This window comes from Cupressus sempervirens, chromosome 11 (assembly GCF_028749045.1).
Source record: "Cupressus sempervirens isolate cs-2001-9-10 chromosome 11, ASM2874904v1, whole genome shotgun sequence".
Lineage (NCBI taxonomy): Eukaryota > Viridiplantae > Streptophyta > Pinopsida > Cupressales > Cupressaceae > Cupressus > Cupressus sempervirens.
The window spans coordinates 456,822,704-456,834,147 of record NC_143128.1 but is presented as its reverse complement, the minus strand read 5'-3'; the positions used below and the strand labels follow the sequence as shown (position 1 = coordinate 456,834,147).

Genomic DNA, 11,444 nt, shown 5'->3' with positions numbered 1-11,444 from the left:
CGAGAATTTAACAACAAAATATGAGCCATCCTATCAGATCACAAATACATTTCTAGGCAAAAATTAATGCATTCATAATGTTAATTTAGAACTATTTAACCTTATTCTCACTCATCTACACCTCTACAACCATTATGCGTCAGGGAGGAACTACAATGCATTGCGTCTCTTGTCCAATATGTCAAATCACCACTCTCCCAAATCGTCATAAACCACTCAAACAAATGTCAAGTTTTAAAAAACTTCTCCACCTTAGAAATAACTAAAATAAAAAAAAGAAAAAGAAATTCAAACAAGAAAGGAAATTCCACATTTGAAAACTTGTAAAAAAAGAGAAGCTCTTGCAAAGCTCTTATTTGATTGTTGCTAATATAGAAAACATATTAATAAAAATTAAAAATAGATACAAATAATTAAAAATGATGTGTTCTCCCATATCTATACTATAAATACCAAGAGATCATGAAACACACTTTTTCTCTTATGCATCATCTTTAAACACCATTCAAGAGCAAATGACCCCATTTTAAATTCTAAATTGTAGTTTAGAAAAAACTGAGATTATGGAATGTCAACAATTCGAAATCAAATTTTAATATAAATTAAACTGGATTTCCCGAACATGGAGGCGGCCTGAGTTTTTTTGGCTAATGGAGATGACACACGAATTCTTATTGAAGATACAAAGTACACATTTCTTCCTGTACATACACACCTGTGTACAGTTCATCCTACGAAAACAGCTTCACTTTTTCTATGAAGCAGAGAACACTGAGAAACAGAGCAAAAATTGAAACAACATTGCAGGAAATCGTGCGTCTGAAATCTTTCCGTCAGATTACAAACCTCAAGCAAAATCTTCATATTCCCCCGTCATCGACGAATCTTACTCAACCTTAACATCTAAGACTTTGGATTCCCTTTTGGACTTGGGAATGGTGATATTCAGAACGCCATTTTTCAATTCCGCCTTAATCTTATCACTCTCGCAGTCGTCAGGCAGCACAAGCCTCGTATCGTAGGAAGTGTGGCTTCTACTCGACCAAGAATCATCTTCCCCTTTCTCCTGCTTCTGCTCTGCCTTGATAACCAGGCATCCGTCATCGATCGACACCTTCACGTCCTCCTTCGACAGTCCAGGCAAATCGAACCTCATTTTCACTTCATTTTCAGTCTCCATCATATCCCACGGGGTTCGAACCCTCAACCTCTCGTCTCTCGAAGGCCGCGACGAAGGAAGCATAAATGAGCCCTCAAAGAGCCGATCCATAGTATTCAGCATCTGCCTCATACTCGTCATTGGGGATAAAGGATTCACAAGCCCTGCGCCGTGAAATGAAACCCTCAGAATCGAGATCTTTACCGTAAGGCGAGTGATTTTTCACCTAAAAGCTATAGAAAGACAGAAGCTTTACCGTATGGCGAAATATTTACTGCCTTGGCCTTTCTCTGCACTTGTTTGCCTGATCTGCGGACATCAACTGCTTGATCTTTGCTCTCTGCTCTCAACGAAAGAGAACTGACATGGCGCCTGGAGGATGGAGAGCTCGTCCATGCCTTACACACTGAAATCTTGATCAATGGAAAGCAAATTGAATTGCTGGAAACTGCTCCAGTTCTGCATGATGCGGACGGAGTGGAGAAGGCGTTTGCAGCCGTAAGCATGGCGGCCACTTTTGTCAATATAAAAGAACCTGCGTCCACAGACTGAAATTTAGTTCCCCATTAATTTCATACGGAGAAATCCGTGGCTGAAATCAAATAAAAGAAATCGGACCAGAAGATCATAAAAATTCATTCACCTTTTACAAAAAGTTAGCGTCGAAAGTCGTTACACGTGTCTGGAAAATGAAAAGAAATGAAGAAGATGCAGAAACAGAGCGAGGGAATGGGTTTATAAATGGAAAAGATTTTGTAAGATGTCGAGAAATTTCGGGAGGAGTGTGGTGGGACGTGGAAAATGGAGGAATCTAAAATCGAGATGCTTCTCGCCACGTCACTATCTGGAGAACTCCCTTTGTTTGTTTCGTGAGTAGAAAATCTGAAAGTTAAAAGGCAGCGCTCTAACAAAGTTTCCAGAGCCATCTTCTCCAATGCAATTCTAGTTTTTCCCTAACTACCGTCTCCATTGTACTTACCAACTTGTATTTGTACCGTCGTGATTGTTTCCGATTCCTTCGTGATTGTACTTACCAACTTGTGTGTGAGAAATACAGGGCTTTGTTATGGAGAAATTCTACACGAGAAATTGGGGAAGTGAGATCGGGAGGAAGAAAATATATTATATAAATGAGTTCAGCTCCACTTGTGATCAACTCCAAAAAGCGTACATAAGAGCCAACATTTCTTAGAGGGCTAAAATTCTTATTACTCAGTTGAGAACCAACTCTCACCAACTTTGTTGTGAGACCGGGCATTGGAAGAGGCCAAAGGAGGCTTGGAAAGAGAGAATCTGCAGATTTTGCAATTCTGGGAAAGTGAAAACTAAACAACACTTTATTTTAGAATGTGAGGCCTACAAGGACATCAGAGATAAATTTGTGGATACTATATGTGACAGTTCTTAGCATAACCTATTTAACGAAGAGTACATTGAGCAATTGGGTGGGCTCATCATCATCCTACACAAGAAACGAACGGAGCTACTCAAGTCTGCTTACGCTATCTTGTTGTCCCATAGCCTATTTTTAGCCTTGTGGACGTTAAATTTTTATCTATCTATCTATCTATCTTCCCATCATGAATCCCATGGGAGAAAAACCCTAACATTGTAAAGAACTTTGATTTCCTTAGAGACAAATGACATCACTATAAAATCTTCTATTTTTCCAATTACAATCCCTAAGCTAACGTTGTTCTTTAGATATCGCAACAAGGTGCTTATTTGATCTCTCTAGTATAAGCTTACAAGATGGGCATGATCTATTTATTCTAGATGAGAAAACTAGATTCCTTTTATCATCTAGAGATTGTCACTTAAGGAATAAATTATTGTTAGTTTAATCATATTGCCATTATTATGTTGCAAAAGCAAATGTTTGGTAGGCAAATGTGACTTTTAAAGGTGTTTGTTATCCTCTTTGTTTCAATGTCAAAAATATTATTGTTAGTTTAATCATATTGCCATTATTATGTTGTAGAAGCAAATGTTTGGTAGGCAGATGTGACTTTTAAAGGTGTTTGTTATCCTCTTTGTTTCAATGTCAAAAATTTTAGTTTTTAAGAAAATTTGTGGATCTATCAAGATTTTTTTAATTCAGAAGTCTTGCTAAGGTCATTTTAAACCATTCTTGCACAAAAGTTCATTCTGACATTTTATTCATAATTACACAAGGTTGAAAATTGACGACAATTTGTTTAAACAAAAATTTCTTAAGCCATTTTTTCTTTTCTTCTTTATTGAGTTTCCACCAATAAGGGAAGGAATCACTTGTAGTCATAGCCAACTTATATATATCATGTTACACCAATTTTCTTTTCTCCTATATTAAACAAAGTAATAACAACTTGGGGAAAGTACAAGTAGTAAATTGTATTGTCAATTTTAATTCATTTTTATTACAACTATTGTTTTGAGTATTGAGTATTCTTAAAGAGCTTTGTGAAGATTTTTACATGTTCTTGCTTACATAGAAGATATCGATAACTCATAAGAAAACTTCAACTCAAACTTGATTATTTTTAATGTATAAAAATATATATTTTAATGCTAATAAGTGATAAAATAAAGGAAAATGAGTCAAATATATCCTCTTCATAGCTTTAAAGACCGATCTTACAAATTAATAAATAAAAAAATATTTATAATTATTTTTTCTATATTAGATGGAGTTTACAATATCTAAATATCTAAAGTGGGAATTTGAGTAAGAATTTTCAAATTTTAATTTGAATATTACAAAAAATATAAAATTAATGTTTTACAATTTATAAATTATTATAGAAATGTAAGGTTAATGGTTTAGAGGTTAGGTTTTAGGGTCTTAATCTTAATATTTTTGGCTTCAAATGAATAATAAGTAAGCTAAATTATGTAGTTTTTCTAATATTCTATCTTTTAATAATAATGTTCTATTTTTTAAATAATAATTTATATTATTATCATATTCTTATTATAAATCATATATATTTCAAAGAAAAATATTAATAAATCAATTTTAAATTTTTACTATGAGCAATTGAACATTACAATACTTTTATATTTTTCTATGTTTGTTTCATCTTGTACTATTTCTTAGCTTCTTCATGTCTAATTCAAATAGTTATTTTATATACATTCTTATAATTTTAACATAGTTATTTAGCAACTCAATCTTCATTTCTACATATGAATTACCGGCAACACAAGGTAGGGACTCAAGCTCTCCCACAACTTCTTTTATTGTTGTCTTTATGGTGATAATGTACTTGATGTTTGTGTTTTCATATACTTTCTCTATGAGATATTCTTAGCTCTTGTCGTATTGTTTGTTAGTGTGATGTTTTAGAGAGTTGAATTTATTGAATAGTGCCTAATGTTTGAGGAGTGATACCTCATGGGCCTTGCATGCTCAATACGATTTGAATGATATAATTGGTTGATAGTCTTCAAGGTTGAGAGTGACCAGTTACTTTCATCCTCTTTTTTTGTGTTGGTATGTTTGAACCCTTGTTAACTTGTGGTTGTTGGTTGTACCATCTTAAATTGGAAGAACTCCAATTTAATGAAAGTTTAGTACCTATTCAATGTGAGATCATCAATTTCCCACTCTCTTTCGTCTCTTCTTCCTTTTTTCATCCTTTCCCCTAGATGGAATTAGGGTAAAACCTAATAGATCCTCTTTAAAGCTCCTATTTTCATGGTTTAAGCTTGAGGTAATATCTATTTCCCCTAAAGTTCTTCCTTTTAATCCACCTTTCCAATTGGAATCTACTCCTAACACTGAAATAGGGTATTCTCGAAGTTTGGACATGATTTCCAGATTCTAGGACCTATTTTGGGGTCTTGAGATTGTTCCCAGGATTTGTGCACTTCGAAATCAAGGGTGCAATGCATCCTTCGTGAGGCCCTAATTTGGACTTTTTCTTCAAATCTCATGTCCATTTAGTTTCAGGGTACAAACTTCTGGGCAGGTTGGCTTGTAGGGGTAAGCTTTTTTGAGCACTTTATAAACCCTTCCATTTACTCCATCTCTCATCTACGAGAATTCTACAACCAAGCATCCGCAAGTTCAAGAGCTCAACATCTCAACTTCTAAAGCATTCAAGGCACTCAAGCATCATCCATTGAAGATCAAGGATTCATCCATTCAAGTTATTGAAGGAGCTTATGCAAGATTTACCATTCTAACATTCAAGATATCCCTTCACATAAATTCAAGATCCTTTATTACATCTTCTACATCCATCCTCTAAAGATCTTCATTCATCTACATGCATTCCTAAGGAAAATTTCAAGCACATTCAATCATTAAGGTTTTGATGTCACTTTGATTTCCTTTCTAGGGTTTGAAGTTGAGTCAAAGCCATTACATCTACTCACTTGATTACATTCCAAATTCAACAACATATTCATAGATTTACATTGCTTCTATGTTAGATCTATCACTACTACTTGCTAGAATTCCATTTCAATTATTTCAATTAGAGGTTAATTCTTAAAATGGGGTTTGACTATGGTAAACACCCCTCCCCTCTAACTAAAGATAAACAATCCTTTATCTTGTAGGTTTTGATCTCAAATTAGCAAACAAGTTGTAGATTTGAATACCCTTTTTGACTTTCTTCAAAATTGTGAAATCAAAATCAATTTCACATACCTTTCATCAATGGCACACTGCACCTCTAATGCTCCATTTTAACTCTTATTGAGGAGGTCACCCCTAATTTCTAGCTGAAAAAATTATGGGTTTTGTCTATGTGGCAGTTTTCAATTTAGATTGCGAGAATCATCCCTTTTGGAGGTCATTTGAAAGTCCATTTTCAGGTTTGTATCTCACAAGGTATTTCATCTATTGGAAATATAAGATGAGTAACTGAGAGGGGAGGGATGAATCAGTTACCACTAGAATAAATCCTAGATTCCTTTAGATGCCAGTATAAAATAAACTCTAAAACCTGAATACTATTGATGCTCGACAAACATAGACAAAATGTTGTAACTTGGTAAATATTGAATATGCTTGGTAAGTACTTAACATGCAAATCTTAGATGTTATATGTGATTATCATTTCTTTAACTTAGATGCAACCACATAAAAGAAAATAGCATGAACACATTTGACACCAGGATTTAATGTCAAAATCCAATTTGGGAAAACCACCAATTGCAACTAGTTATTGATTTCACTCTTCTAAAGTGAGCCCTATTAGGAGCCAACCCTATTAAAGGTCACAAAACACACTATTAGGTGTGACCCTATTAAAGGATTTAATCACCCTATTAGGAGTGGCCTTGTTAGAGGTCTTTAGAAAATTCAATAGAACTACCACCTTGTTAGAGGTTTTACAAGTAGTTGTTAAGCCAACTCTGTTAAGAGATTTAAATCACTACTACAATGGTTAGAGAGTAACAATGAAATGACTTGATTTATGATGCAACTGAATTGCTGATTACAGATCTTTGTTTTGGCTTGTACTTGATCCTTCCTGATCGAATAGATCTTTTCAACTTCACAAGGATATTCTACTTATCCTTTTGATTTTCTTCCTTACTGCATCATTAGATCTTCAAACTCTTCAATGCATTTACACTCTTACACACTTTTAAATTCTCAACTTGACCTTATACTTATATCATTCATATTGTCAAGTTGCCTTATATACAACTTAGAATTACTAATATTCATCACCTTAGTTGGTTAGAAACAATAGATAAATCAATTAAACTCAATATGCCAAAATAAGAAAATCTTTTGTTAGTCAACCTTGCTCAGTAGACACTAACTCAGAAATGATTTCCCTGTGTTAACCAAGTGAACTCGATTAACACTACATATTCTCAAAGATCCTTTGGTAACCGAGTGAGTTCAGTTAACATTGGTTCCGTCCAACATTTCCTTCATTAACCGAGTAAGCTCGGTTAACACTCATCTTTTGTAAACTTTCCTTTGACACCCAAGTGAACTTGATAGACATTTCCTTCTGAACTAGGCAAACATAAGAGTATTCAATAGACATAGAAAACTGTCTTCACTACCTGAGTGAGCTTGACATGCATTGACTAATAATGATATGACATTTGTGTAACATCAAAGACAATACACAATTAATCAATTATTTTCAACAATCTCCCTCTTTGGCATTGATGACAACACAACATGTCATAATACAATGAAATTTTGGAACAATAATAAAGTAAGGAACATGTCTTTAGTTTCATTCTAATTCACATCTATGAGAACTCTTTTTGCCTTCAGTTTCTCCCTCTATCAAATTTTTTTTGCTAAGTTCATTCTCCCTCATAGACATCTCCATGATAGCATACTTCTCCCTCATTCAACAAACTTCTCCTTTATAAATATTTCTTATGACATATAATAGTAAACTTCTCCCTCTTTGACAACACATTCCAAAGACAACAACTTTGCTAATATCAATGTACCTTAAGTATAAATTCATTTCCAATATGCCCTTGTCAATATTGCATCAACTGATTGATCTTCAACAGGTTCTGGTTGATGCATCACTAAACTTTATTTAGCGAGCTTTAGATAGGGGAATGACCCCTAGCTTACCTCTTATATACAATAATGCATCCTTAGGTAATGGTTTGGTGACTATGTCTGCAATTTATTATTTTGTATTTACATAATCCAATCTGACTTCCTTATCTTGTCCTAATTCTCTTAAGAAGTGATATTTTATTGCAATGTGCTTTGTTTTGGTATTCATCATTGGATTTTTTGATATATTGATTGCATTGGTGTTATCACAGTATATGACTGCTAAATCTTTGATCTCTATCTTCATTCCTTCCAACAATTGTTTGAACCAAACAATGTTTGAATAGTTAATTGCTGCTACAACATATTCTACCTCTACTATGGATTGAGAGATGTAATTTTGTTTCTTGCTTGTCCAAGACACTAGTCTTTTACCAAGAAAAATGCTCCACCATTAGTGCTCTTCCTATAATCAATACTTCCTACCCAATCAGCATCAGTGAACACCTTAAGTCTAGATTGCCTCCACGTTTGTACCATAAGCTTAGTCTTCAATACCTTTTAGATATCTCACAATTCTTTTAATTTCCATCATGTATTTTATCTGGCATTTGCTAAGAATTTTTCCACCATACCAACTACTAATGCAATATTAGGCCTTGTATGCACTACATACTGCAATTTTCCAATCATTGATCTATATGTGGTCTAATCTACTTCCTTTGAATCATCATTTTTGGAAAGCTTATGTCCAATAGACATAGGCGTTCCAACTAGTCTTGAGTCTTCCATTCCAAATTTCTTTAGTATCTCCTTGATATATTTGGATTGAGTTATGTAGATACTATTTTTGTTCTGCTGAATTTGCAATCCAATAAAGAATTTTATCTCTCCAAACATAGACATCTCAAATTCTTTACTCATTTTCTCTGAGAATGCTTTGCATAAGTCATCATTTCCTGTGAATAAGGTATCATCAACAAATATTTCTACCAACAAAATCTTCTTGTCTAGTCATTCTTTGATATACAAACTACTATTATCATTTATTCTTTAAAAGCCAATCTGTATCAAATAATTATGAAGTCTTTCATACCAAGCTCTGGGAGCTTGATTGAGACCATATAATTCTTTGTGTAATTTGTAGACCATGTCTCTTTTGTTAGGATCTATAAAACCTTTTGGTTGTTCAATGTAGACTTTCTCATCAAGAATTCTATTAAAAAATGCAGATTTAACATCCATTTGGTACACTTTAAATCTTTTTTGTGTTGCATATGCTAGTAAATTTCTAACACCTTCTAATCTTTCAATAGGAGAAAAAGTTTCACCATAGTCAAAACTTTTCCATCCTCATTCAACTTGTTTCTAATAATCCATTTTGTGCCAATTACATTTTTATCCTTAGGTCTAGGAATGAGGGTCTAGGTTTTGTTCTTCTCTATTTGTTCTATTTCTTCATTCATTTCTTAAACCCAACTTTCATTATCCAAATAATATTTAACATTTATAGGTTCAAATTTAGCAAGTAAACATGTACCTTTTAATTTGCTTCTTGTCATTGTTCCATCAGATTTGTCTCCAATGATCTGATCAAGTGCATGATGCATTTTGACATATATTGCCAATATAGGTTCTTTGGATTTGAAATGAGTTCCACTGTCCTCATCATGAATTTTAGTGTCAAGCTTGAGTCCCACTATTTGTGACTTGGGTCCGTCGGATTCAGTTTGAACTAGCTCTGTAGCTTCTAATTGCGACTCAGGTCCTTTAGACTGTGACTCGAGTTGCACTATCTGCAACTTGATAACTGATGGAGATTTTGGGGACTCTAGGGGGTAAGCTTCCCTAGATAGATTTGACAGGGTATTAGGTTCATAGTAAATAAATCTTCTATAATCCTCTAGCTCTTTGCTGCTTTCTTCTTCACTCTTTTCTACAAACTCATCAATTCTCACATGTGCACTTTCTATGATTTTATGAGTAGACAAATTAAAACATTTGTATGATTTACTTTTGCAAGAGTATCCTAAAAATATTCCTTCATCACCCTTGACATCAAATTTTCCTTTTCTAGATTATTTCAAGATATAGCATTTGCTACCAAATACTATCAAGTAACTTACATTTGGTTTGTAGCCATACCATAGTTGATAAGGAGTTTCTTACATTTGGTTTGTAGCCATACCATAGTTGATAAGGAGTTTGATTTGAATATCTCTTCAATTTTACTCTATTCAAGGTATGAACTACAGTGCTGATAGCTTCCTTCTAGTATTTGATTGTAACATTCTTTTCAATCATCAATGTTCTTGCAAAATCCATGATGGATCTATTTCTTCTTTCAACTATACCCTTTTTTTGAGGGGTAACATGGGCTAATACTTGTCTTTTGATTCCTCTTTCAATGCAAAAATTATTGAACTCATTGGAGATGAATTCACCACCTCTATCTGATCTTAAAAATTTCAATCTCTTTCCTATTTCTTTTTCCACTCTTGCCAGATACCACTTGATTTTTTTAAAAGTCATCATTCTAGAATAATCATAAAAAAAAAGAATAAAAAACTTTTCTCCATTGTAACACTCTATTCCAATAGGTCCACACAAGTCTATATGCACAAGTTCTAAGACTTCTTTTGATTGATAGTTCTTGCTTTTAAAACTAGTCTTTCCCATTTTATCAAGTTGAAAAATTTTGTATAGACCCATATCAAACTTCTTCAAACTAGGAATACCTCTTATTCTTTTTTATGTTTTTTTTAATCTTAGCTAGATTATCAAATTTTACATGATATAATCTTTTGTGCCATAACCAACTTTCTTCTACTTGAGAAATAAAGCATGAAATTTCATTAAGATCAAGATAAAATAGATTAGCTTTTGTTTGCTTGTCAAATCCAACCAGATTTCCTTTTCCATCAAGTAGTTTGACCTGTCCATCCATGAATTCTACTTTGAATCCAATGTTATTCAACTATACCACACTTAGTAGATTATGCTTTAGTCCTTCAACCAAATAAGCATTGCCACATACAAGTTCCTTTGTCAAAGAAATACATTCTTTTCCTTTTATGTTATAGGGCTCATTGTTTCCAAATCACACACTACCTCCATCATAATATTCCAAGTGCTTGATTTTTTAAATTTATCTTTGTCTCTAGTCATATGATGTGAACAACCACTATCAATAATCCATGTATCATTTTTTCTAACATGAGAGATAAGCGCCATTTTATCTTCTTCATCATCAGATTCATCTTTTACAACAATATATACCATTTCATCTTTACTATTATCAAAATCTTTAACTTACCTTTGTCCCTGTAACTCTTGTAGTTCTTGGAATCCTTCTTTCCTTTGTACTTATTTCTCTTCTTTTCATCTTTGTTTTCTTTGTTTGGACACCTTGCAACAATGTGACCAACCTCTTCACAAGAAAAGAAGATTAGAGGAACTTTACCTTTGTACTTTCCTCTGCCTTTGGAATACTTTCTTGCAAGTAGGGATTCAACAACTTCAAGATCACTATCTAAGCTTTCTTCTATTTCATCTTCTTTAATTCCTAATTGAATGGACTTTAATTTCTTACTCTTTTTCTTGAGTGAGAGTTTGGCTTCAAATGCAAACTCAATAACTTGTGAACTAGGAACATAGTTATCAAAGTTATTTAACTCAAAAGCTATCAATCTTCCAACTAGAGTATCCAAGGATATCTTATTATTTGGATCACATCTCATCTCTTGAATAGCAGACACTCTAATTACATAAATGGGAAGAAGAGTTCTAAGTACCTTGCTT

At 33.4% G+C, this 11,444-nt stretch overlaps 1 protein-coding gene across 2 annotated transcripts; it reads right to left on the bottom strand.

Moving 5' to 3' along the window:
- Window positions 1–569: 569 nt before the first annotated feature.
- On the bottom strand, window positions 570–1,955 carry LOC149530368 (small heat shock protein, chloroplastic-like). 2 transcript variants are annotated; one of them, XM_089808737.1, is made up of 3 exons: window positions 1,803–1,955; window positions 1,416–1,694; window positions 570–1,323 (listed from the first exon to the last, which is right to left on the bottom strand). In XM_089808737.1, the coding sequence occupies exons 2-3, from the start codon at window positions 1,663–1,665 to the stop codon at window positions 887–889; spliced, it is 687 nt and encodes a 228-aa protein (XP_089664863.1). In that variant the 5' UTR covers window positions 1,666–1,694; window positions 1,803–1,955; the 3' UTR covers window positions 570–886. The 2 variants fall into 2 exon arrangements, with proteins under 2 accessions (XP_089664863.1, XP_089664864.1); XM_089808738.1 differs by having other exon boundaries at window positions 1,416–1,707; window positions 1,803–1,947.
- Window positions 1,956–11,444: the final 9,489 nt, after the last annotated feature.

Bases quoted from the DNA above. Each gene is read 5' to 3' on its own strand.
- LOC149530368 (XM_089808737.1), bottom strand. From the start codon at position 1,665: ATGCTTACGGCTGCAAACGCCTTCTCCACTCCGTCCGCATCATGCAGA. The intron at 1,324-1,415 runs GTAAAGCTTCTG...TTCACGGCGCAG, and splicing joins AGTAAATATTTCGCCATACG to GGCTTGTGAATCCTTTATCC.